The sequence below is a fragment of the Wolffia australiana genome, chromosome 17 (genome assembly GCF_029677425.1).
Source record: "Wolffia australiana isolate 7733 chromosome 17, ASM2967742v1".
Lineage (NCBI taxonomy): Eukaryota > Viridiplantae > Streptophyta > Magnoliopsida > Alismatales > Araceae > Wolffia > Wolffia australiana.
Window position 1 is genome coordinate 7605724 of NC_135851.1, and position 26618 is coordinate 7632341.

Sequence of the window (26618 nt, forward strand, 5' to 3'; positions counted from 1 at the left end):
GCCTAGGTGCTTAAAATGAGTACTCCCTCCCCTATTTACATTTCACTTAAGTTTTTCTCAAAAAACTCATTAAGTAAAATATATTCACCAATGCCCCAATGATCTTATGTGTGTAACACTCAAGGCAATGTATCATTCTAAATATAATTCATTATAAACATCACACTAAAATAATAATAAACTAATATTTTATTCATTGAACTTGAATAAAAGCATGGTGGTGTGATTTGGCTTGACAACCACATAATATCCATCAAATAATGTAACTATGTGGAACTCACCTTAGATGCTTATGTTCTAACCCAATCTAGGCAATTTTGTTATTCAAAGGAGTCCCTCCACTTCTCTTTCATCTTCGAATTTCAATAAATAATTTACACCAAGAAATCTTGATGGATCATGAAATTATTTTCTTTAACTAAGTCTACCAAGATAGGACCAATTCCAATTTGATTTTTACATGGTTATAGAAGTTTATTCATGCATTCAAGATATCAACGATTGGAGGAGAGAAAATATACCCTCAAAATTCCTGCCCAAAACACCACCAAGATTTTTAGATATCCTATTTTGAAGTTGGATGAGTATGAGTCGCATATTTTTATGTCTCCTCCATTGAATTGTAGATGAGAGAGAAAACTATCATAAAAATTTCAGCCTGAAATTAGATGATTATGACTCTTCAATTTTTTTCTTAGTCAATCCACGTTGAATCACCATTGTGTTAGCAGAACTCACAGATTTGTAGAAGATTTTGCCTCGGATTTCTTTGTTCTGCAATTGGAATTGACATCCATTAATGCAGTTATAGGAGTATCATTTGATACATCCTTGTTTATGCATCAAACATTTATCATTCCCCGACATGTTATTTCAGTTTTTTTGCAGCATTCATGACAAGTTGAACCTTCAAATTTTGTAGTGTCACCACTTTTGATCACCTTTCCATCACATTTATCAAAAAATAAATAGATAAAGTTTAATATGTTGACACATACCCGTGCACATTAAAATGAAAGAAAGAATCATTAAATGATTGACCATAATGTCGTTTTTGCATCGTCACAATTGTAGATTGGACAATATGAATGAATCAGATTTTGGTTTGTAGAATGACAACTTTAATCACAAAAAATACATTTAAATTTATGAAACCATTGAAACAAGTCCCCCAAAAAATTCAACTAAAATCAATTCAATTTATGAATCTAATGTCTTAAATTCCATTAAAAAAATACCAGAATATTGAAAAATCACAATATCATCTTTAAATAGATTTTATCAGGTTAATCATCATAACATGCATATTATATATATTATGATTAGAATGAAAATTAATATGTAAATCCATGAGATTGATGCAAAAATTAGCATGTTATCCATATAGACCTATTCCCATGGCTTATTGGTGAGGTCCTTACGACTTATTATGATAGAAAAAGGAGAAGAAACAACATCTTACGTGTGAGGCAATTTGCACGTGGGAGTTCAAACGAGTAATGGCGGGAATGCTAGAGCTATAACAAAAGAAGGATGTAGCCGAGAGAGGAGATTGCATTTTCTATCAAGAAGTTGTATTCGACCAGGCTGGGGTGGGAGATTCTCTCGGCATTCAGAGGAGGAGAAGCCAATCATGTCAGCGACTAGTCTGCTATACTTTTCTTTCCAGTATTTCTCTTTGTTCCGAACTCTTCTTGATGGGAGTTCTTTCTACTAATAGCATTGAGCGAATAGCTGCAGTTTCTTGAATTCGTGAAGGAGATCGCTATTTCTAAGCTACGTTATTGAATATAACAGAGGAATGTAACAGAATATACCTATATAGTATTGAAATATTTTGAGGCAAACACAAAATGAATAAGTTTGGGGAAAAAACATTTTGACTATAATGCATGCTGTACTAGATTAACATATACATAAACAAATGAATACATTTTTTTGGCAAAGATAGAAGGGAGCATGTAAAAACCACTCCAAACTAAGCCAAAATGTGAAGTTAAGGGAGATGACACACCTTTCAAATTTACACCGAGGCAGGGTGACATCAGAGTTTCAAGCACATCAGAAGCCGCTGATCCGGAGGCGCTGCAGAGGTACCATCCACAACCTGCCAACAATAGAGATAGATTGTTACTATCCCATGGAAAACCTATGTGAAGAATAAGAGAAAAGATAGGTCAACATTGCCAGATCAGCATGTGAATAAGGATTAAATGAGCCTGACTCATATGGTTGTGACGCCTGAATAGAATGTGAATAAGAGCTCGTCGTGGGGGAGGAGCATATATAAAGAGAGGGGATTGGGAAAGAGGGGGAAAGCATCTTCTTGGAAGTTAAGACAAAGAGGAGGGGATATGAAGATGGAACGATTCCGATCTACAGTCAGGAGGCAGACGTTCTTGAGGCAAGAGGCTGCATTCGGTCTGCTCCCTCTAGGAGACCACTGTCAGTTGGTGATCAGCATCTTCATTGGCGGAAGGTTCTTCTATCTTCTTGGTGGAGTGTGGAAGTTATATCTGAAGAAACGATAGTCCGAGTGGCGCGTGAATCTTATCAGATATATTGGTTGAGTCCTTGCGTTGTGCATGGTTTGCATCATAGACCAGGGATTAATAATGCACTGCAACCAAGCCTAAAATGAAAAGAAGGAATTATGTGGGGTAAAGCAGAAGAACTAACTTGGGTTTCGAGGGCTTGACTCCTCAACTTAGAAATATAATAAACTGATTACTAGGATTATGGTATGATTCTGACCCATGGCAGGGGTGTTTTTGTCATTTTATCATCGTGTGGTTTGAACTCCCCTTGAGGAGGGCAGTCAAGAAACTGTTAGTTAAATTAAAAGCGATGGTTACAGCCCCAAAAAACCATCACTACTCTGTCTCTACCCTACCAAGAGCACTTCCCCAAGGTGTAAACCAGACTCGGTTTGAATAAACAATGAACAATTCAACCAGCTAAGAGTAAAAAAATCAGACCTCAAATCCCACTTTCCTGTATAGCTCCTGAGCGGGAGTATTGTCTGCATTAACGTGGACGAACAGCTGCTTCATTCCTACCAAGAATCAAAAAGGATGCCCCCATTATCAAAGGAGATGGAGTCTCCCTTATATCTCTATCTCTGATTGGAATATACCTGATGAGGCAGCAACGTCAATGGCCAAATAAAGCATATTCGATGCAATTCCTTGGCGGCGTGCAAACTTTGAGACACATACATTCGATATGTACGCATATCGGTTTGTGTCATGAATTGCCGGGATAGAACAAACTCTCTTGTTCTCCTGAAAGAGAAAATAATCTTAATTATCTTTATATTCCAGAATATATTAAAAGAAAAATCAGTCTCTTTGAAGGGAGTCTCTTACTCCTGGGATTTTTTCTCCAAGTAAAAGCAGCCTGATACTGAGGTCTAAGGTCCCAACAACACTGTTTAGGACAGTTCTTCTAATGTTAGGATCTTCTTTCTTCACCTGAAATAAATGAAAAAGTTTACACTTTGGATCAACCCTATTAAAAGCAATGGTCAGTCTTTTTCTTCTCAGTAAAATAAAGTAAATCTTCTTATGCTTATTTTTTAAGTTTTAATACCAGACATAAAAACAAGCAGGAGATAAAGAGGCGACTGATTCAAAAGGATATACAAAATACAGCACAACATATGTCTCCAAAAATTTCTGAAAAAGAAAAAAAGAAAAAGGATCCACTATATATAATACCGAAACAATGCAGACACATTTCAAGGAGTTCCCCTCTCTCCCAGCACATCTGCGTTTAAGGGCATTGAACTCCTTAAAAAAGACAACGATGAGATCATTATTAACACCATAGTAAACTTTGAGCATGAACGTTTGGGCTTGAAACGAAAAAATGAATGCTCTGAACAGGACAATGACATGGGAAGAAGCAAAAACATGATGCAGTGATGACAAGGGAAGAATGGTTAACCTGTTCAGCGTATTTACGCTTGTAGTTATCAACATGCCTGCAATATAAACCCAGCAAAAGGAAAAATGGTCATTACACTTTTGTAAAGGGTTTGCATCCCAATAACACTGAAATGTAACATTGGTTGACAGTTTGCTGATGACATCGTCACCATCGAGGGTAACCAACATCGCCGTCATCGTCAAACAACCATATTTGTCATCAACGGCATTGTCAACTTGGTCTGTTGACGTTGACATTGACATTGACATTGACTTTGGTATTGGCGGGGGTTGACATTTTTTAAGCTAGAATTTACAACATTGACTGCTGCCCCAACAATGTCCTTTGTCTCGGATACCCTGGCAGTGTCAATCATCAGTAGTGACCTCGTGAATTACATCAAACCACCCTAAAAGTCGTCATTGCCAATGTCGTCATCATCATTGAGAAGAGTTGAAACGTAACTGAAGTCTATGAGTGCAAAAGTCCAATCTTTTGCCCTACATTTACCTCATATGTGGCATAGACTCCCAGTGGGCTTCAGCACGTAGCCATGAAGCTGTCTGTAAGGTTGAATCATAAATTTAAATTCAGTGAGAGCAAGGAAAATAGCATATGGAGATGAATAATGGAAAAAGAGGAGCATACCCAATATTCCTCATCAAGGGCAGCTTCGCGAGCTACAAATCGACCAAAAGCCCTCCTCAATCCTTCATTGTTTTCTTTGTCAGACTGCTGCAGCTTGTCAAATGAGAGCTCTGATAGCTTTGATGGACTTGTTTCTGTGTCAATTGACCGTTGATTCTTTGTGGAATCATCCACACGTGGCAAATCATCAATCTTACGTACAAAATTATTACTGGATGATGCTTCCCTAAAATAATACCAAAGCAGGAGAGTTGAAATGAGGTTTTTTGCGACACAAATTTGATTGATATGACCAAAAGCAGTTATTTTACTCCTGACAGAAAGTTGGAATAAACTCTACTAGATGAACCGTGGTCATGGTAATAGTGTAACATTAGCATGAGAAGATAGACTCTTGAATCTAGATAAAGCTTGAATCAGTCAACCAAATCCATCTCTTGAATATCATATGAAAACAGATAACAGTTGCTGTTGCCACAGATTTATCGGCAGGTAACTAGTGCAAACGTCAAAACAATAGTATGATACAAAAAAGTAGATAACATGAACCTCACTGCAAGGATTATGATAAAATATTCAAATAAGGACTAATTATAGTTAGACCAGAGACAATAACAATGACAATGTCGCCGTTGTCATCATCTCGCGTCTGCAGATAAGATGATGACGACAACGATTTTGTCATGTCCTATCCCCACTCTCACTCTGTTAACATCACTAAAGCAGTAGACATTTATGAGTCGAGTTTCGTCATCATCTGCAAACACTATAGAGTATGAATGAAACAAAAAAAAGAGGAAGCTTCTAGAAGGCAACTGAATCTCATTGAGGGAAGGAAGATTCTTAGTGGGGCTCAATCAGACAGTTTAAATGTTGGTTATCCAAATTTGCCCCCACAGTTATCCAAAGTATGAAGGCTGGGGTTTCTTTTATTATTTCTTTAAATTCTCTCAGCATCTCAACTCAAGTTAAAATATCCCATGACTGGAAAAACAATATATCTTTTTTACGTAAGGGTATCACAAGCATGATGGTATAATTTCATTTCACTATGTGAACCATCCACAAACGGTAATGAGACAGGAACCCGTTAATCCAGATGTGTTTTTAAGATCCCAAGCCTTGTAAAAAGATTCTCTTGAGCTGAAAAATATGAGAAAAAAGATGCAAGAATAAGCCTGATTACGTGATTTCAAAGTTCGACATGATGGGCCATAACGTTTCCTCGAAAATTAAACGTTTTATAATCTCACAGCATTTCTTTCATCTCTCTCCAACATGAAGCATCCAAATCACGCGGATATCCTTAGAATAATCAATAGACATCCAAGAAAAAGAAATCGATTCAAACACAAGCCTAAAAAAAACTTATGAATGATTAAAGGATTATAAAATAACAATGTATCGCCAACATCTACCAAGAAGTGGAGCTGGTCCGAGCGTAGAACGGGAGGGAACGTCTCGGCTTGATTTCCGCAGGCTGACGAATTGAAACAACGCGTAATTGGGGAAAGAAGCATTCCCTGGGAAAAAATTCTTTCGACAAAATCATTCTCCGCACAAAACCCACGCTCAATTTCTAATCCTTCCCTGCAAAAAACACGACGCCACGGCCAAATCAGAGAATTGGGTTCTTCGAGCGCCACCCCGGCCACAAAAAAAGACGAAAAACAACCCAGAAATCCGCGTCCCACGAACAAAAAATCATCTCAAACAGCATGAAAAAAGATTGCCAATTAAATTTCAAAGATCATACCGATCGGCGAAGCAGACGAGAACCCACCTTCAAAGAGTTCGTCTTCTTCGACCCATGTCTCTCTCTCTCTCTCTCTCTCTCTCTCTCTCTCTCTCTCTCTCTCTCTCTCTCTCTCTCTCTCTCTCTCTCTCTCTTATCCGCTCGGTTTCTGTGTTTATCTGATACTTGGAAAAATGAGGCCCACCAGCCTTTTAAGGGAAGAGACGACAAACACAAATATTCAATTTTTCCACGTGTGGTCTCTGAGTCTTCAAAGACAGATATTTGACAGGCCATCAGGAATAATATAATGGTTCAAACTTACTTCCTCCTGTAGATTTATTTGTTTATGTTATCATGATCAATTAGGACTTAATCTTAGAACTTGTTTGCTGGATGGAGAGGATTATGATTTTTCTGGTCAGTTTGTGTTCTTAATCTGTTGTTCTTTTTTATTACTAATTGCATTGTTTTGCACAGGTATGATATGACAGCAGGAATAGATTTATTTTTTATTTAATCGTGATTGATTAGGAATTAATCTTATAACTTGTTTGCTGGATGGAGAGGATTAAGATTTTTCTGGTCAGTTTGTGTTCTTATTCTGTTGTTATTTTTTATTACTAATTGCATAGTTCTGCACAGGTATGAAATGACAGCAGGAATAGATTTTTTTTTATGTAATCGTGATTGATTAGGAATTAATCTTACAACTTGTTAACTGAATGGAGAGGGTTATGATTTTTCGACACTTGATCCAACTGATTTCTGAGAGGATTTGGTCTTTCACCTTGATTTGTGTTTCTAATCTATCATGCTATTTTTATTAATAATTGCATATTTGTGCACAGGTATTTGACCTGGCATCAGGGATAAGATGATGGTACAAACTACTTCCATGTGTAAATTTATTTTTTTAATATAATCATGTTTGATTATGACTTGATCTTTGAACTTTTTTCTGGAGGGAGAGGGTGACGATTTTGACACTTGATCAAACTTATTTGTGAGGGGATTTGGTCTTTCTGGTTAATTGGTGTTAGTAATCTGTTGTACTCTTTTTGTATTAATAATTGCACAAGTATTTGACATGGCAATAGGAATAATATAATGGTACAAACTACTTCCACTAGTAGAATTATTTTTTAATGTAATCATGATTGATTATAACTTGATCTTAAAACTTGTTCGCTGGATGGCAAGAGCTAAGATTTTTTGGCACTTGATCAAACTTATCTCTGAGAGGATTTGGTATTTCCCATTGATTTGTGTTCCATCCTTATCACTTTTTTATTTATAATTGTATAATATTTTTGATGGAGCGCATCCTGACGACGCCAATGAATCGTAAGCGGGGCCATCTTCGTTGTCATCAGCATCATCACCGGTCTGTGTCCAGCCCGACTGGCATGTCAATCTAGTACATCTTCTATTGCAAAATTTTCTAAGTTTTCATCGAGGTCAAGGCTTGTGAACCCAAAAGACATGATGGGAGATGGAAGTCAATGTTGACACAAACACAACATGATGTTACTTGATGGATGACGGCGGGTCTGCAATGTGTGAATTCATAGGACATTTGGATGACTACTATGATTGATTTTTGTAAAAGATTATAAAATTGGGAAAAAATAAAAATTATCTTTTAGAGAATGTTTAAGAATCGTAATAAAGGGCGAATCACATTATTCAAATCAGGCTTAGTGCATATATAAGAACAGGCCCATGAAGGTGACTGAGTGGTCACGAAAGAGACAAACTACATGAATAAGATGCTTTATATTCTTTGGAAAATTCAGTGTAGATATTAGAGAAGATGTCTCAAATTATCTCCCTTACACATTATTACTAATTGGAATGATAGATCATACGCAATGATCAATGAATTATGATGAAATAATAATACAAAGATTACTTATTTTTAAACATTCTTTATAAATGTTCATATTCATAAGATATTTGAGAAGGAAATCAAAGTATATTAATATATTACAACATATGATGCATATGGTTGATCCCGTTACCATTAGTTTTGGAGAAATAAAGAATGAACGGTGTGCTCTTTATGGAAATATTTCATTAATTTTTTTTGTTTGCATCACTGGGTATTTTTATACATATAAATCAAGTTTATGTATGTCATGGTTGTGTAAGTGGTTCGTAGACCTAAGACACCAAAGACATATTGTGAATGGATGATTGCATTTTGATTGTTTACATTCAAAATCCTATGGAATCCTAAAATGTATTAGATTGGATGCATGTAAGTGATTATGAGGTAAAGATGGAATTGTTTCTCCCCTATATATGAGGAGACAACTCAAGGAAGACAATGCAATGAAGTCTTTGGTGAAGGAGGTATAAATATTAGGGGAGTACTCCCATGATTCCGGAAACATTAGTACTAACTTGGATGAACTAATTAGATTTTAATGGTTGACCATACCCTAAGTTATTTTAGAGAATCATGATGATGATAGATTATATGTGCACTCTTAAGGATAGGAAGTTTTCATAAAAGAGTTGATAAACACTCTTTTTTACATTCATGAGATGAGTTTTAGCTTTGCTCCATATTAACTGGCAGCTCCACCAGCCAATTGGACTAAATTGATCAATGATTTAGTAATCTATATCTTAGATCTAATTAATTAACTACATAAATTAATAAAAGGTTATTAGGTTATTGTTTAATAACTACCTTAGCACATGGGACTAGAGGGGCATGCACAAAATATTTATTAGACGTTAGAATATCTACTTAAAATGCAAGGGTTTTTATAGAAATCTCATTAAATATGAATGGGAGAGGGCCCTAAATGAAATTACCCATACAAGATTTCATTGGGTCTCCATCATTCTCTTCCCTTCTATCATTGGATGCTCTTCCTTCCTTTGAATCAATTGTGGCACTTATGGAGTAGAAGCCGAGGGGATTTGACATGCAGAGGATCATGTGGTTACCTCTAAAAGTGTTACACATGTACAGCTCATGACAACTCATTTGAGTATTCAAAATGATGGCAAATTTGGTTCCACTCGAGGTGATTTAGTTATCAAAATTTAATTTTGTTTTAAAGATATGTAATTGTTCTACTTTGATTATCACTGCACAAATCATCTTCCGGTTGTAAATCATGGTCACCAGAAAAAAAGCACAACGAAAATGAGAAATAACATGGAAGTTATTGAATGTATTATTAGTCTTATTAGACTCTTGGCCCATGTGCAAGAACTCACCATAAATAAGGCAACAGTTAAAAACACACACATGCCTTCATAAGCTGGATGCTGATTTTGATGGGGATATTTGATATCTTTCATCCCAAGCTATTGATTGTAATAGTGACTAGAAATTAATTCCCCAACTCTTTATTCCTTCCTTAAATCATTTCAACCAAACCCAACCATATTCTGAGGTGGTAAATCACTCCAAGAAACAGTTCAAGAGATCCTCAAAGTGGGGTAATGGATATCTATAATGAGAGTTCTTCATATTGGAATACTGAGGTCCAACCGTTTGGTATTAAAGGTGATATTATGGAATTAATTGAAATTATTATATTGTAAATAATGGTGTTGACTTGCAAGGATGTTGAAAACTCAAGTAAATTATCCTCATAACAAGAAGATATAATTCAATTAAGTGTTGGAGTGGCTACTGGTGAGAAGGGAATTCTCATAAGATCTAAGCTAGGACCTTGTCAGAATCAAATATCTAAGAGAAAAAACCAGGTCAAATTTCATAAGAGCCGAATTAAAGAGGAACTAAGGCATTGCAAAAAAATATACATGATGTTAAACTAGGTCTTGTCATATATTGTAAGAACAGGTTTAGGAAAACTCTGAGATGGAGAAGAAAATAGTGATGTAAGTGAACAGCTATTTATTTACTATGTACTTTGATAATTGAATAGCTTGAAAATTACAATACATATTTGAGTTCAATCTGATGAAAATATCTTCTTGAATATTTAAACCCATTGAGCCTCAAAGTCATTCATTTTGGGAAGGGAAAAACAAAGTATGCGTTTAATAGAGGTTAAAGTGGAACTAAACGTTCAATGAAATCAAGCAGAGGTAAAAATTATAAATGGTAAAAAAATTTACTGTCCGAGCAGAACTTAGGTTGATATTCATTGACATATTCACGTCAACTATGATCCATTTATGTATGCTTACTCAGATTCTTTACTCAGTCACGGGAAAGTAGCCCATGCACTAGAAAAACCCAGAGAATGAATGAATTCAGAGAACAAAGCGATCAAAATAATATAAAAAATTAGGGAAAAGATGTGTATATCTTCTCATCTATCTCCCACTCTTATTTTATCCCTGTAACATGGCAAAATCACATCATAATGCGCAACTCACGCGCATTTTCTTCGTAAACATTGCATGACATCAATGTTATAATTGGGTAGCCACTGAATTGACTTAATTTAAATAATTTACTGACTGTTTTGGAGCATACACAATAAATGATGTTATAGTCAGTTGGTTTTCATATATAGGAAGCCAACTGTGAAAAAATTCCACATTCTATTGAGATGATCCAATTTAGCCTCACCGTTCAATGGCCTTAAGAAAAGTTCTGTGTACTACGTGAAATTCTGTGGATTGAGAGATTGCAAAAACTAAAAACTGGTACATTTATTACTCGGTTATTTTTTCTGTCAAGTCGTTGGATTCAAATCTTCGTGAATGGGAGCAAGCCAAGTCTGAATCAAAAACGACATAAAGGAACTTCCAGACAAGCAGAAATGATAAATAACAAAAATCTTCCCACCAATATTTTCTCCGAAAACAATAAACAAGATGTGCAAAAAGGCTCAGGTTCTAGAGGAAATGAACAAGAGATTAAGATTCAGAAACATACCAAGATGAAGATTTCAGACGTTCTTGTTCTTCTTCATCTTAGACGGGGGCCACCTGCCCTTCTTCCTCAGCTGGCGCTTGCGCACGAGGCGCTTACGGCGCATCCTGATCTTCTTTGCCAGCTTCATCTTAGCCTGTTGCTCGAGCCGCAATTGAACCTTAGATTCCAAAGGAAGATCCTCCAGAGATCCAGAAGATTCTTTCCCAGCATCGCCCGAACTCGGGCGACTCGCATCATTATCTGTGGCATGAGTCATCATCTTCCTCTTGACAGAAACAATGGAGGAAGAGGATAAGCCCTGATGAAGATTCAAGCTTCCGCATTGCCAGGTTGATGCTGCAATATGATGAGTTTGTTTTAAAAAAAATATGATGAGTTTAACCAGCACATAAACCTGATGGAGAGATATTTTTGTACAAAATTGATATACAAGATGAAATATGGATGGAATTGCACGAAAAACGAAAATTTTGAGATTCAGATGTCACAGAGTGGCAAAATTTTGATCGATTCTGCCACAATATGATGGGGAAGTAGTCATAGCATAAATTGACGGAGAAATACGTTTCCATAAACTTGAGATATATGGAGAAACGTGGATGTACTTGCAAGAAAAATGAAAATTTAGACATACGGAGGTCACAGAGAGGTAAAAATGTAAACCGATTCAGTCCCATGATGACATAAATTAATTATTAAATGAAATAGTTGAAAAAATCCTATAAACTTGACACAGAAGAAAATTTGAAAACAAAAAATTTGAGTTCCAGTGTTCACGGCGAGGTAAAACGTCGATAGTTCCTGGTCTTGTTTACAATGTTTTTAGAAAGCTAAATTCCACGCTTTCAATATTTTCTAACATAGAGCTAGCACCCGATAAAAATAAACCAAATCTGGCGGAAAAGGAACGAAAAAGTTCACAGAATAAGCGAAAAAAACGGCAAATTCACAGGAATTTCCCAGATTTCACACAAATAATTCCGCCAAAGCAACCCAACCCGGGGACAGTCAACGCAAGACGAAACGCTTCAACATAAACCACCAAAAAATGGGCGAATTTCAAATCCCAAAACATCTAAAATCCACAAATTAAAATCAAAATTTCTAAGAAAAGAAAAATCCTGGCCTCTTCCGGAAAAGGGAGAAAAGGGTATGAACGGAGACGGCAAAACAAGGGTTCAACAGGAGAAAAAGCGCAGATTTTCATTATAGGTGTTCAGCGATTGATGGAGAAACTTACAGGGGGCCAAAGTTGAGGAGGGGAGAACAGCCAATTTTAAGGGGAAAGGAGAAGAGCGCCGCGGGGAGGAGGCCGAGAGAGAGGATGAGGCGTAGAAGGCCGCTGGCGAGAGCGGTAGAGCTGCCATTTCTCTCCGCACTCGAGCTATCGGATCAGCTCCAAGTTAAGTCTTGTATGTGGATAAGCTGAAATTTTGTAACTATAAAGTTTTATGTCATCAATCACACATCAAGGATTCCATGGCCCAATGGATAAGGCGCTGGTCTACGGAACCAGAGATTCTGGGTTCGATCCCCAGTGGAATCGCTGTGTTATTTTTGCAAGTTTTTGGCGTATCTTGTACTCTTGTTGTAGTAATTACATCTCTCTTGTGGTACTATGATTTTATTATCTCATGTAATTCATTCTTTGCTCTTGTTATAAAATGTGTTTTGTTGCATTTATATTTGCCTTATTTGATTTCATTGTCTCATGTGACGCACTCTTTGTTGTTGTTATCAGATCAATTTTCACATTTATATCTTCTTATTTTATTTTATTAGGTAATGTAACGCATTCTTTGTTGTTGTTATCAGATCTATTTTGTACATTTATTGTTGAATTTTTTATATGTTGTTATCATTAGGCGTATCTTGTTGTTGTTATTACATATCTCTTGTGTTAGTCTGATTTTATTATATCATGTATTTCATTATTCTTATTTAATTTTAGATTGTATAAATCATCCTTTGATGTTCTCGTGATTAGATCTTATAACCCTCTAATGTTATTATGATTTTGTTAGATCATATGATGCATTATTATTGTTGCTATTTTTATTCCGATTTTTTTAAGAATTCTCTCATGTTGTGATGATTTTATTTGCTTTTACAATGCATTTTTTGTTGTTATTATTAGTGTGCAGAATCTTTTTAGATATTTTTCTCTTGTTCTGATTTGATCAAAGCATATAATGCATTTTTTGTCATTATTATTAAAGATAATCTATGTCATGTTATTTTTATTTCATTAGATCGTATAATTCATTTGTTGTTTTTGTTATTATTACAATTTTTCCAATTTCTTAAGAACTCTATTATGTCGCTCTGCTTTTATTCATTCTTACATTGCATTTTACTCGATATTATTATTGCGCAGATTCTTTTTAGATCTTTCTCCTGTTCTTCTGATTTTATTATAGCATATAATGCATTTTTTGTTATTCTTATCATGCTGATTTTTATGGATATCGCTATATTATGTTATTTTGATTTCATTAGATATAGAATGCATTTGTTGTTATTGTTTTCATTATTTTGCCGATTCTTTGAGAACTCTATCATGGTGCTGTGCTTATATTAATTCATGCAGTGCATTTTTTCATGATATTATTGTTGTGTATATTGTTTTCAGTGAAGCATATAATACATTTTTTGTTATTCTTAATATGCTGATTTTTAAGGATATCTCTTTGCCAAATTAATAGTTTCTGCGTTCGAAACCTAAATTTATCTGCAAAAACATCATGTTTCATAATGTTTTAATAATTTGCTGGTGACTTTAAACTTTTACTAGTCGCCAGTCATCTGTTTTCCATTTTTTAAAGTTATTAACTCGGCTGACTTTTAAATTTTGAATTAAGTTTAATATCCTGTTTCTGGAATGTTCTAGTGTCTTCATTTGCCACTATAAATACTCGCTCTCCTTTTCCGTTCGATTTCAACAGAAAGAACTGTCAGAAAACTACTTGGGAGCCCTCCGTCATGAGGTAATGTAGCTTGAATTCTTCCACGAATTCGAATCTCTGTTCATCTTCCTTTTCATTCGATTCGTGCGAGAATTATGAAGATCGAATTACCTCTTTCGACTATGCTAATGTTTCACTATACATTTTACGGTTGTTCATCGATCACTTGAGTTTGCTATATGATTCTGATGTTCATGGTAGAGATTACGGCTAAAAAAATGGTTAAAACCGGACGACGATTCGAATCTCTTCAATTCGAATTGTGAGACAAAGTAGCTTGAATTTTTCGTCTTTCAGCAATTCGAATCTGTGTTCATCTTCTTGTTCATTCGGTTCCTGCGAGAATTTTGTAGATCCTTTTGCGTGTTGCGGCTATGCGAATGGACGACGATTAAGCTTCCGCTGAGCACGGCCGATTGAATTTCGGTTCGTTGATTAATGCGGGGAAGATGATGCGACTGTGCTCTTTGGAAGCTTAATCGTCATCCTTTTTTGTGATTTATAGTGATTGCTTCGTCATCGAGCGAGCGCGCTCTCCATCATGAGGCGACGTATCTTGAATTCCTCGTCCTTCGCCAATTCGAATCTCTATTCGTGTTCCAGTTTAGTCGATTCGTGCGAGAATTATGCAGATATTTTTACGCGTTTCGGCTCCGCAAATAGAATACTTTACAGGTTGCGGTTGTTCGTCGATTGCTTGAGTTTGCAAGATGATTATGAATTGGTGACATAAAACGGACGATGATTAAGCTTCCGCTGAGCACAACCGAGCGAATTTCGGTATAATGGGGAGAAGACGATCCGGTCTTGCTCTCTGGAAGCTTAATCGTTATTCTTTTTTGTGTTTTCTGTTGATTGCTCCGTCTTCGAGCGAACGCGCTCTCTACCACGAGCTTATTAAGCTTGGATTCTTCGTCCTTTACCTATTTGAATCTCGATTCATCTTCCAGTGCATTCGATTCGTGCGAGAATTATGAAAATCTTTTTACGGATTCCACCCTTTCTATATATCTTCAAGTTCATGTTCATCCGATCCGTTCGACAAATCGAAAGTGCAAATATGGCTGTTCGTCGATCTCTTTAGTTGATCAGAAGTTGCTTAGAAACCTTTATGTTCATCTTAGCGCTCTGAAACTTAACTTGATTCGACGATCAACGATCATATTTTCGTGGAATTTGCGGCAGGCATCCAACAGCGAAGTGGTCGCAGAGATCCGATAAGATCTTCTTCACCATTGAATTACCAGACGCGAAGGACGTCAAGCTGAAGCTCGAGCCTGAAGGCAAGTTCATCTTCTCCGCAACGAAAGACGGAGTGCCCTACGAGATCGACATTGACCTCGCCGACAAAGTCAACGCGGAGGTGAATTATACTAATCATCCTTGATTAACAGCAGAGATCAACCCAAAGTTTTGATTATTTTGTTACATTAATTTCCAGGAGAGCAAAGTCAACGTCGGGGTGAGGAGCATTGTCTATGTGATTCAGAAATCAGAGAAGAAGTGGTGGACCAGGTTACTTAAACAGGAGGGGAAGCCCCCCAGTTTCCTCAAGGTGGATTGGGACAGATGGGTGGATGAAGAAGATGAAGGTAATCAATCCTCTAACCCTAATCCTCAAATATGGATGACGGAGACGAGTAGCGTCAACGTCATCTTATACTTGGTTAAAATTTGTCCGTCTTCCATTACCCATCCCTTACTTGACCTTGGATTGGAAAATGGAAGGACGGCCTTTGTGCTTTCTGTAACTCGATCGATCCCGTCCTGTCCGTCATTCTCGTGCAATGTGACCGATGACGAACGCTGACGAAAATAATGGATTCTATCAACTTTAGAGATAACGGATGACGAACCGATATTTAGTCGATGACGGCATCAACGTCATCCGTTATACTTGGTTAGAATTTGTCCGTCTTCCATTACTCATCCCTTGCTTGACCTTGGATTGGAAAATGGAAGGACGGCCTTTGTGCTTTCTGTAACTTGATCTATCCTGTCCCGTCCGTCATTCTCATGCAACGTGACCGATGACGAACGATGACGAAAATAATGGGTTCTATCAACTTTAGAGATAACAATAGATGACATCATTATAAGGTGCACAATTGTCTGCAGATCAAGATGGTTTTAGTTTCGTCCAAAACCATCTTACCGTCCCGTTGGGAAACTGGCGCGTCCTTGATGTTCTGAATCATAGAAGTTCTAAAATTCAAGAAAAAGTCATGAAATGGAATTTTAGTACAATTGTCCGGTCCGCCTTCGGGACGAAAAGAACTGTCCCGTCCATGTCCTTGCTCCTTAATTATTTGTCAATGTCCATCGTTCTTCTGTCCTCATCATTGACGAGGATCGATGATGTTGACATTAAAGTTAACATGTGCTGAACCCTGATTCAAATAATTCTCTTTGAACTTTGCTTAATTGTTTCCTTCCTTTCTGTGAACCATCAGATACAGGATTAGACTTAGACAACATGGATTTTTCGGTAAGTACCGATCTATTAGCCGTTTGCTTGTCAGGATTTATCTGGACTTTACTCATGTAATTGTTCTAACACAAATGCAGAAGCTGAACATGGGAGGTGACGACGATCTCGACATGGATGATCTTGGGAGTGATGAAGGTACATGCAGAGAGTTTATAATTATTGCAAAATTATGATTATCTGATGCATATTACTATGGTCACAGATGACACTGTGCAGTCAAAGGACTAGGCGATGGCTCCTGCCAAAGTCAACGATAAAGTCGATGAGGAGACCAGCTGATGATCATTTGTATGGGATTTGACTTTCACATTTGTGAGTTATTTAACCCTAGTTTATTGTTATCATGCCAAGTTATTCAAAGCTATCATAGCCTAATACAAGATAGGCACAATCGATTGATGTCTTTAGGGTTTTGTAATGCTTATCATCCACCTTAAATGTCTTCAGGTTCTGAAAGTGACTATCATTCTTGAACTGAGTTTAGTCAGGAAAATTATTTAACCTTTCAATGATCTAATGAATGCATCGGCCAAATTAAGATGATGTCTTTAGGGTTTTGTAATGCTTATCATCCACCTTAAATGTCTTCAGGTTCTGAAAGTGTCTATCATTCTTGAACTGAGTTTAGTCAGGAAAATTATTTAACCTTTCAATGATCTAATGAATGCATCGGCCAAATTAAGATGTCGAAGATTCTCTGGAAATATCAATTTTAATATCATTTCCAGCATCTATGGCGACTCTTGTTTTAATTTTGATAATTATCATTGAAAACATTAAATTTGGTATGTTTTAACATAGTTCACTTTCATGTTGACCAAAGTCTTGATTTGTCACATCTATTCAAGTTGTGAGCAATTGATAGTGAGAAAAAGTATAGGGTCAAGTAACATTTTATCTTTGACTCTTATCTAATATGCACTCAAATAACAATGTAATGTATCATGAGAATACTGATAAGAAGCTCGATGATCGAGGTGCCTATCGGGAGGTGGGGTTAGAGGCCAAGGCGCAATGAATTAAGAGGGTCATGAATAGAACAGGTTCCTCCCGCATGCCACAAAGGACCCACAAAAAAGAAGAAGCCTAGAACAGAATGAGAAGTAGCTAACCAACTTCTAAGAGCTACATAATTCACTGCATTGATTTCGGTAGCTAAGGTTGTATTCTTGCCAAGGTTGTTTCAGCCTGCTCGAGTCCAACCCATTTGGACCTCTTAGAAGTTTTAACCAAGGAGCTCGTAGATCCCAAAAACGTATGGATTCCCCTCCAAAAATGATCTCGATCTCTCCAGTTGGGAACACATTAGATATTTACCTAAACCAGTAGGTCCTTGAGCGGATTCCACCTTGGCCCCGAGGAGTTGGTCTCTAACTAGTATATATCCGGGACGCAGGCGGGACGGTTTTTTCGTCCCCGGACAAAAAAATTGTCCCGTCCGGAGTCAAACAAGAATTCAGGGACAAAAATTTGTTCCGAGGACCACCGAACGGGACGGTTTTTGTCCCGTGGGGCGAAAAATTGTCCGTCCGGAGGTCTCCAAATGATGGGCAGATGAATCTGCACGGAAAACCGCCGGATTCACATCCGACGGTTAGATGTTGGCACGTGGCCTCGCTAGGACAAATTTATATAATGTATTTTTTTCGTCCAGGACAAATTTGGGGACAAAATTCGTCCCAGGCAGACAAGACGGGACGAAAAATTGTCCCGAGATTATTGGATGGGAGGGTTTTTTGTCGGTGGAAAAAAAACTGTCCCGTCCTTCGTCCCTGACAAAACTTTGGACGTAGGACGGGACAAAATCCGTCCCTTCCCGCCCTGCGTCCACATTCGGGACGATCCGGAACTATACTAACTAGGAAAGTAAAAGCTTGAGCTTGAGAAGCTTCTGGTTTGGTTGGACCATAAAATTCACTAGTGTAAGCAGTATTATTGAACCAAATATAGACCAGATAAAGCAGCTAAATTATACAAGTAAGACTCTCCAGACCAGACAAATGCACGGCGAGCCCATGCAGAAGGCTTGGTTATGATATGCCGAATTATATTGTTATAACAGGTTCCGAAGGTAATCGAAGATTGTAATAAAAAAATAGAATGTAAGTTCGAAGCCCACCTTAATCCATTCTTGGAAGGCTTATTACATATCGAAGAAAGGTGGTAGGTGCCTCAATTAACTGTCCCACAGTTAAGTTAAGTTCCGACAGGATGACTTTAGGAGTGAACAACATTCTGCAAGGTCCAACTTTAGGAGGTCTGAGGCGCGAGTTTACAAGCGGAAGGCGCGACGCGCTTAGGAGCGAAGAAGCAACGGTGCTAAGGAGCGAATGCAAGAAATGCGCGATGTGGGACACGTGACTCTAGGAGTGAAGATGTGACAAGCAAAAGGCGCGACTTTAGGAGTGAATATAATAAGCAGTAAATGAATCTGAAGATTAAGATGAAGGTTATCTGCCGGATAGAGAAAGAAAGAATGGCTTACCAAGCAAGGCGCGAGGAGCATAAGAGAGCAGAAGCGAGGTGCAAATGAGCAGAGGCGACGGAGCAGACTGGGGACGCGAGGAAGGTAATGCGAAGTGTAAGAAAGACAGGTTTGGGGTTTATGACACACATATTTATAAGAAAAGGAAGCAGGCTAGCCTAAACATCAGGTGTTTAAAGCACCCCTAATGGGCTAAAATGCCTAAGATACCCTGGGGGTAGAGGATCATATCAAATACGCAATATGAAATTATTGGGTTGGAGATGCACTGCACATGAATTATGGTTATATCGATTAATTACTTTCTAGTATAATCACTTCTAACTTCTAGAGATGATTTTAAATGTTTAATTTGTTCTTTATCCCTTAAATTTAACCAGCAAAAAAACATCAAATGATGGAGAATGAGTTTTATACTGGTTAATGTCTTGAGATATTCCAATTACATTATTGTGACTAAGAGAAAATGAGGTTTGACATCATGAAACATAAACACAGTATCTATGGATGTATTCAATGAAACTGGGTATAATTTACTTTCAATTTTTTTGATTTTGTTTTCTTTTTTATAATAACTTTTAATTTTTCAAAATTTCAAACTTTTTTTCTAGTTTTTAATATTGTCAGCGCGTGCATATTTGCTGGTTGGAACTGCCAAAAAATACCAAATCAAACAAGTAATACTATTTTACGGTTAGAATTATGTTTTACCTTATTTAACCTGTAAACACAATATCTATGGTTGTTTGCTCTTTTCTCCATAATTTAATTGGTGAATTTAATTTAAAAGTTATAGCATTCAGCAGATGAGTATTACGACAAATAATTATACTAAAGTTCCAACTATTTTCTTTGTTTAACGTGATTTCTAACTTTGAATAAAAATATCATGTCCCTCTACCTAAAAATATCATCCAATTCGTGGTCTGAGTTAAAACGGTTTATTGAACCTTTTTTTGTGAAATTAGTTCACAAAAATCCAAATAAATTTATCGTGGGAAGCTTTTTAGACTATCCCATTATTATTTTTATACATGCTATGAAATACTTAATTAATTCAATTCAAGCACAATTTTAGCAATGCAAATTTCCATCTCTCAGAGTGCTCCATACAACAAATACTCAATGGGCCTAAAGCATTAACTAATGTGACATCTTTTTAGTTTATCATATTTTTATTCGAAACAAAATTACGCTTTACTTTGAAGGATAAGATGAAAATAAGTGATTAGCATTGTCTCAGTTACCCATCTCTTCTCAGCAGCAGAGCCACTGGATCTTCTGCAGGTCAGCTAGATTTCTCCAGTAGTGCAACTACCCAATCTCCACCACCTTGACTTCCGTCTTCGTCTCTACCGTCGTCCATCGCCGTCCGATCGACGGAAGCAGAGGCAGATCTACTTCCCAACGAGACGAGATCCATCATCCTCCTCCTCACAAAATGCACAGGGTTTGACTCCACCAAGCATCCTCCTCTGTAAGCTTCTCTCAAGAACACTACCTGAGAATCCCCCTTTGTGGAAACATAGAAAATGCCAGGGTGCTTCAACAGCAGCTCTCTTACATTAACCTCCAGACAGAAATCCTTCCTGAAGTGGGCAAAACGCTCAACCTCCATCATCTTCTCCACTGTCAAGCTCAGGAATTCATGGATGATTCCAACTGCCCTCTTCTCGAAAATCTCCGGTCCTCCACGTGAGCGCCTACTCGCACTCTCCGTCTTCTCATAGGGCTTCACATACCTGAGCCTCTGCCATTCCTTGAGCTTCACCCTGAACCCTTTCTCCATCTTAAAACCAGTGGGAAAGTCAACAGGAAAGGCGTACTTCGTGTCGTACTCGCTCAGCCACTTCTCGATATGCTCTCTTCGTCTCCATGCCTCCACCATGGCCTCTGCTTCCCAGTCTAGAGACGTAAGGCTGACTCTTTCGGAGGTCTGGAGATGAAAATCCTGTGGATTTGCAAGGATTAGCGAGTTTCGGAAGTCGTCAGGCAGGCCGAGTTCCCTCCTTGTGAGCCAAAGCGCATGAACATTCAAGCTAGCTGTGGCTGAGATCTTGAGGAGCTTCTTCAGCCGTTGCGCCGCTGCTGGCATGCTTTCTTGAATTGCCGCCGCTTCGTCCTGGATCAAGTCCGTCATCTTCTGAGTCATCCTGCAACACATGTTCCTGCTGACATTGTGGATGAACGTCTCGAAGACGTGTGGGTACTTGCGGAGGAACGCGCCCACGCCCGCGTTCAGTTCAATGCCCGTCTTCCACCTCGAGAGGAGCTGCGCAGACGCATACCCGCCTTTCCGGCTCGAGATCACTTCATGCAAGATCATGACTTTTCGCAGTTTCCTCAACTGGGTCATTAATCTGTCCAGCTTGAGATCTCTTGTTCTGTTCTCAAGCCGGGTCCGAGCGGAATCCACAGGCTTTCTCCATCTTCTTGGCGTGTTATAATTGAGTGGGCCAAAGAGGCAGACATAACCTTCTCCAGAGGGAGAAGAAACCTTGCCCAGTATCACGGGTGGTGACGTCCAACGGCCGAGGCACCGACTGAATCTCAGCATCTTATTTCAAAATCCGTGACTGTGGTCAGTGAGAATAGTAAATCCTAATTATTGTCCACAAAATTCTAACTGTGGTCGGCTTGAAGACCGACGCTTTAAGGCTGGTAGACATCGGGGAGTTGAAGACCGACGCTCGCGGCAGACCTCTTCAGCGTCTTTCTCATCTCGTCCGTCCGATCCACTGCAATGTTGTAGGAGAACAACAGCTCCTGCACATGATCAGACTTCCTTTCATATAACTATGTTTATTATAAAATCAGTTATTAAAAGAGGTAATTTTTCTTTCATGAACTTATTTTGTCAGATAGATGATAGTAATGAAGGTTTGCCAGCTGTATGAGAAGCAGACAAATATGTTAACTTTGATTTGAATTAAACCTGTTCAATATTTAACAAAAAAATCTCAAAAACATAATTTTTTGACCCAAAGTTATATAATGTTCCACAATACGGAAACGACTAGATACATAACGTTTCACAATTATTTTCCTAATATTGCAAATTAAAAACCGATTTCCTCGTTAAGGTTTCGCAATGAAAAAGACGGAAAAATAATCCTTCCGAAGATCATACAGCCAAATAATTTACCAGAGCTCTCTTTCATTAATTATTCAGGAAACTAATAGTACATTTTATGAAAAATACTATTGGTAATTTCAATGAATTTTGCGAGGCAGCCTCTTTTACGACTATCAAAAAATCTAGCTTCAAAGTGACACGTAAGTATTTATTTTTCAAGATAATGGAAGATTAAGTATCTTTGCATCATCCATGGAAGGCCATAATAAAGTATAGCTTACACAGATATTTAAGATTTGCCTTTCCAGCGGTTGAAGGATTACGGAAATAAAGAATTAAATATTGTAACATTGATTATCACAAGGATACGGAAATGCTACGACCAAGGAAGAAAATACCAAGATTTAATCGAAGAATTTATGCTCAAAAAATAGTTCCCAGAGAAAAGCAAAAACGAGTTATTTAATTCAAGAACGATTTGTTCGTTATGGAAAAAGAAAAAGTCCAAGACAGTTTAAACCGGCCCACTACTTTCCATCAACTTCTGTCAATTATAATTGATTTCAGAATTCTAATTCCAGATTCAAGCCATTCAGATAAAAACACGAAATAAAAATGGGAAATTTTAAGTCTTAATTGGAGATTCTGGATTTAAAGCTAAAGCCGCAGAGGGAAAATTTGGGAAAATTTCCAAACCTTATGGTGATGAACACTGTTAAGCAAGAGAGTGTAATCCTGCGCAAGCTTCAATTCTCTCCGTGCAACAGCCTCATCGGACAGCGAAACGTTCTTACGGAACTCTCCGGCGACGAAATCTCTGAAATGCTTGTTCTTGTCTTTCGTTCCGAGATTCTTTTCCAATGACTTGAGCAGCTCGCGGTATACCCTTCCGACCCTCATGACATTTAAGTCTTGATTTTGCTACCCAGATGAGCAAATGAAGAACCCAACAGATCAATCGAAATGGGTTCAACGATTGTTCGAAAATAAATGAAGGGAACGCGTTTAAAACGATTAAAAACAATTCAGAGAGCAGAACGATCGACAGATGGAAAGAGGAGATGAAGGGTTTACCTTGAAGAACACAATCACCAGCTAAAAATTGATGTATTTCGTTTGGAGGTTATATATAGTGGCGATGTCTTATTGGACCAGCTAATGTCAGCCCAATTGACCAATTTACAGGGCAGTTAAACCTGAATGGTGGAGGGTTAACTGTGCGTACACGTGGTCGTTCTGTTCTTTTTGTGCGAATTGTTCGTTCTGTTCGGTTTTCCGAACAGAGCAAAACAGAATTCGAACAGGACATCGCACAGACCCATGTGCGCTTTTTTTCGCTACGTGCGAATTTTGTTCTAGTTTTGTGCGAATGTGAGAATTTATGCGAATGTGCGAATTTTGTTCGTTTTGAAAAAAAGAACAGAACAAAAACAAGGCCCTGTGCGGTTCTTTTGTGTGAATTTACGAACAGAACAGAACAACCATCACAGTCTGTGGGTAGGGATGGAGACAACTAACCTAAGCAGGTGGATTTAACCTGACCCAAAAAGGTAGGTCAGGGTTTAGGTTTAGGGATGGACATTTAGGACCAAGAACGGTAAGATCGGACCTAACTGAAGCCGTAGGTCCTCCATTTTAAGGCGAACCAATAGGTTGGCCAGGTTCAGGTCCAAGGGTCAAACTGGGATCAGAACTGGAATTAAGTTATTAAATATTAATTAAATTTTATTAAATCCAACTTGTCGGAGAGGTTTCTATTAAGCTTTGCGTAACCGCAACATATTTGACTAGGCTTTGACATTTTGAACCGGGGATCGGTTTGACCGGACCGAACCGGGACCGAAGAAGACCAGACCGGAACTGGACCGAACTTCAGATAAGGTTTAGGTGAATGCCAAAAAACCAGACCAGACCAGACCCTGCCCCACCCACTACCCATCCCTCTCCCCGTCGCCCTTCCCATCACCTGCCCCAAGCTCTCATCGCCGCTGCTCCGCGTGCACAATGCTTCCGCCATCCCCGTGCTCCTCCGCCACCCCTCGTATTGGACCGGACCGGGACCGAACAAGACTGGACCGGAACCGGACTGAACTTCAGGTAAGGTTTAGGTCCATGCCAGACCGGACCGGACCGGGACCGTCAAACCCTATATTTGACTGTCTTGCGGCACATAGTTGATGAAGATGAGCTTTTCTTCGAAGGCGGACTGCAAGAATCCTTTGAAACATCTACCCCTATTGAAAATTTATTCATTGTCTATACATATGGACGGTTCTCCGTGAAGAAAGAGAGGTGTGGAGGGAGAAAGACCTGTTGAGGGAAATAAGGGGAGTGGGGGAAAAGAAGGGAAGGGAGGCAAACAAGCATTCATTGCCGGTGGTTCTAAAGCTGGCTGTGTTGGTAGCCAAAAGAACCATCGACGTGAGTTTTCTACTTTGGCATTGACTAGACAATCTGGTTTGACCGAAAACAAATCAGGACCGAACAAGAACGGACCAGAACCAAACTGAATTTTGGGTAAGGTTTAGGTCTTTGCAAAAAATCAGAACATGAACAAGACCCCCAAACCTTAGCCAGGTTCGTCAAACCCAACTCATTAGGCTTGGAGATGGTAAGGTTGAGGCCAATGACATGTGGGTCGGCTTAACTAACTTGTTGGTTAATTGTGCTAACCCATACAAGAGGACAAGTCTAGGGATGAGGTAAAATGGATCACACTAACTAGTGGACTCTGACCAAGTGACTCTAATCCAACAACCGAAGAGGGAAAATCAGGGGCATGGTTTGTCTAATTGACCTTTGGATGGACTAACCTGACTCAATTAAGGGGACAGCATGATCTAGTATGGTTTACCCAAATGACACGTGGGTAAAATAAAATGACCCATCTATTAGGAATTTGAGGGGTTGGGGGAAATTGGTGTTGATTGGGGGTCAGTTAGATTGCCCATCCCTGCCAGACCACCTGACATGTGGTTTGGCTAACCTGGCCCAAGTGGGCAGGTTAGTGTACGGTTTTGCCCAACTGACTTGTGGTATAATATAAAATGATTCATCCAACAGAGTGACTTTTGGATGTGGTATTTTTAAGATGAACCAACCGGAAATACTGACCCAACCATTGTAAATTGGTCAGGGTTATGTCAAACCCTAACGAAGATCATGGTCATGTACTCTACAATAACTTCCAGGGTTATCTCATCAAGTATTAGAGTTTTGGACTTGGAGTCATTTATCCAACCAACTTTTTTAGACTTACGAACTTGACATTGTCTTTGAAATAGATAAACAATATATACAAATATTTTTGCTATCGTGGACAATCTTATACAAAATTTTAATTTTATCAATGATTCATTATATCTAAAACTACATTTTTTCCTAGATATTTGTTGTTGAAATTAATTATGAAGTTTTTAGACAAACCATTCTATTTGATTAAGTCTATGATTACATGTGTCCATTGTGGTATAATGTCAGGGACTCTTGATAAACAAGAGGTATTGAAACTGATTCATGTTTGAAACTCAACCCATTAATTTGACATGTATTTGTCAAATTAATGACTCCCTTATCCCAGTGACTTTTTATTGGGTACTCCAATTACTAATTTGGGATTGATTTAACCACTCAATGGGTTGAGTTGCTTACATTAAAGTGATAACCAGAAATAAAATTCCAATTTCAATAGCAATTTTCTTGTATTTTTGCATTTATTGTCATTGAAATGATCATAAGTGCATATTATTACGGTTTTAAAAATACATTTATTTTATGTGTATATTTTCATCAAAATGATTTATTGCCTTTTTAAAATGAAGGTATGATCTTATAACATAACAATAGTGATTTATTGTGTTGATTTTGTGGTATTTAAAAATAGTTTTTTGAGAAATATTTGATAAAGAAAATAGTTTTATGTCGTAAATTATACATTGGATTTTAAAAAATATTAAGGGTTTATTATTTTTCTGATGGAATGAAAATATCATAGTTTTATGGTATTTTTACGGAATTTCATGGCATTAAATTGACAAATAAAATAACTTTATAAGTCAGAAAATATTTTTTGGATTTATCTAAATACTTTAAAAGGTTTCAAATACTTTTTAAGGATATTCTGTTTTTTACAATTTTATGGTATTTATGGATTTTATTAATTTAAATTCACAAATAAAATATTCTTATATGTAAAAAATTACAAAATTGGATTTATTTAAATATTTTTAGGGTGTTACTTTTAACCTTTTCGATCTTCCAATTGTGATGTGCTGGCAATCCACCATACAGACCAAGGAGGAGAGAAAATTAAATGGTTGAGAATGATTCTACTTCAATTTAAGATATTTAATAATTAAGGAGTTCTGACCAAAATTTTTAGGGAACTACGTCTTTCTCCCCTCTCTAT

General features: G+C 37.7%; 5 protein-coding genes and 1 non-coding gene across 11 annotated transcripts; 2 read left to right on the forward strand and 4 right to left on the reverse strand.

Annotated features, from left to right (window-relative positions):
- Positions 1–1858: 1858 nt before the first annotated feature.
- On the reverse strand, positions 1859–6481 carry LOC144714283 (GCN5-related N-acetyltransferase 6, chloroplastic-like). 6 transcript variants are annotated; one of them, XR_013584304.1, is made up of 11 exons: positions 6335–6481; positions 5997–6168; positions 4579–4734; positions 4441–4493; positions 3949–3985; positions 3720–3791; positions 3369–3473; positions 3137–3284; positions 2979–3055; positions 2396–2632; positions 1859–2107 (listed from the first exon to the last, which is right to left on the reverse strand). XR_013584304.1 is itself a non-coding variant. In XM_078589002.1 (10 exons), the coding sequence occupies exons 2-10, from the start codon at positions 6128–6130 to the stop codon at positions 2045–2047; spliced, it is 915 nt and encodes a 304-aa protein (XP_078445128.1). In that variant the 5' UTR covers positions 6131–6168; positions 6335–6481; the 3' UTR covers positions 1859–2044. The 6 variants fall into 6 exon arrangements, 1 of the variants encoding a protein (XP_078445128.1); XR_013584301.1 differs by having other exon boundaries at positions 4579–4804; XR_013584305.1 differs by having other exon boundaries at positions 6362–6478.
- A 4596-nt stretch (positions 6482–11077) lies between these two features.
- Positions 11078–12591, reverse strand: PSRP5 (plastid-specific 50S ribosomal protein 5). Its single transcript, XM_078589204.1, has 2 exons — positions 12433–12591; positions 11078–11528 (listed from the first exon to the last, which is right to left on the reverse strand). The coding sequence occupies exons 1-2, from the start codon at positions 12557–12559 to the stop codon at positions 11206–11208; spliced, it is 450 nt and encodes a 149-aa protein (XP_078445330.1). The 5' UTR covers positions 12560–12591; the 3' UTR covers positions 11078–11205.
- A 74-nt stretch (positions 12592–12665) lies between these two features.
- TRNAR-ACG (transfer RNA arginine (anticodon ACG)) lies at positions 12666–12738 on the forward strand. The gene has a single exon. It is a non-coding gene; the product is annotated as a tRNA-Arg (tRNA).
- Positions 12739–14134: 1396 nt separating this feature from the next.
- On the forward strand, positions 14135–17011 carry LOC144714319 (co-chaperone protein p23-1-like). The gene is made up of 6 exons (XM_078589039.1): positions 14135–14179; positions 15344–15521; positions 15600–15750; positions 16612–16646; positions 16727–16784; positions 16852–17011. Exons 1-6 carry the CDS (start codon positions 14175–14177, stop codon positions 16875–16877), a joined length of 453 nt encoding a protein of 150 aa, XP_078445165.1. The 5' UTR covers positions 14135–14174; the 3' UTR covers positions 16878–17011.
- Positions 17012–20244: 3233 nt separating this feature from the next.
- On the reverse strand, positions 20245–21691 carry LOC144714430 (Ubiquitin carboxyl-terminal hydrolase family protein). The gene has a single exon (XM_078589174.1). It carries the CDS (start codon positions 21689–21691, stop codon positions 20423–20425), a length of 1269 nt encoding a protein of 422 aa, XP_078445300.1. The 3' UTR covers positions 20245–20422.
- LOC144714431 (complex 1 protein, LYR family protein) lies at positions 21670–23298 on the reverse strand. Its single transcript, XM_078589175.1, has 3 exons — positions 23285–23298; positions 22907–23131; positions 21670–21900 (listed from the first exon to the last, which is right to left on the reverse strand). The coding sequence occupies exons 2-3, from the start codon at positions 23108–23110 to the stop codon at positions 21787–21789; spliced, it is 318 nt and encodes a 105-aa protein (XP_078445301.1). The 5' UTR covers positions 23111–23131; positions 23285–23298; the 3' UTR covers positions 21670–21786.
- Between the last annotated feature and the right edge of the window lie 3320 nt (positions 23299–26618).

Coding starts and splice junctions, on each gene's coding strand:
- LOC144714283 (XM_078589002.1), bottom strand. CDS start 6,130: ATGATTTTGTCGAAAGAATTTTTTCCCAGGGAATGCTTCTTTCCCCAA. Junction 3,792..3,948: donor AGCGTAAATACGCTGAACAG/GTTAACCATTCT, acceptor GTCTTTTTTAAG/GAGTTCAATGCCCTTAAACG. Junction 3,474..3,719: donor AATGTGTCTGCATTGTTTCG/GTATTATATATA, acceptor CATTTATTTCAG/GTGAAGAAAGAAGATCCTAA.
- PSRP5 (XM_078589204.1), bottom strand. CDS start 12,559: ATGGCAGCTCTACCGCTCTCGCCAGCGGCCTTCTACGCCTCATCCTCT. Junction 11,529..12,432: donor CTCCTCAACTTTGGCCCCCT/GTAAGTTTCTCC, acceptor ATCATATTGCAG/CATCAACCTGGCAATGCGGA.
- LOC144714319 (XM_078589039.1), top strand. Junction 15,522..15,599: donor CCGACAAAGTCAACGCGGAG/GTGAATTATACT, acceptor ATTAATTTCCAG/GAGAGCAAAGTCAACGTCGG. Junction 16,647..16,726: donor TAGACAACATGGATTTTTCG/GTAAGTACCGAT, acceptor ACACAAATGCAG/AAGCTGAACATGGGAGGTGA.
- LOC144714430 (XM_078589174.1), bottom strand. CDS start 21,691: ATGCTGAGATTCAGTCGGTGCCTCGGCCGTTGGACGTCACCACCCGTG.
- LOC144714431 (XM_078589175.1), bottom strand. CDS start 23,110: ATGAGGGTCGGAAGGGTATACCGCGAGCTGCTCAAGTCATTGGAAAAG. Junction 21,901..22,906: donor ACAGTGTTCATCACCATAAG/GTTTGGAAATTT, acceptor GATCATGTGCAG/GAGCTGTTGTTCTCCTACAA.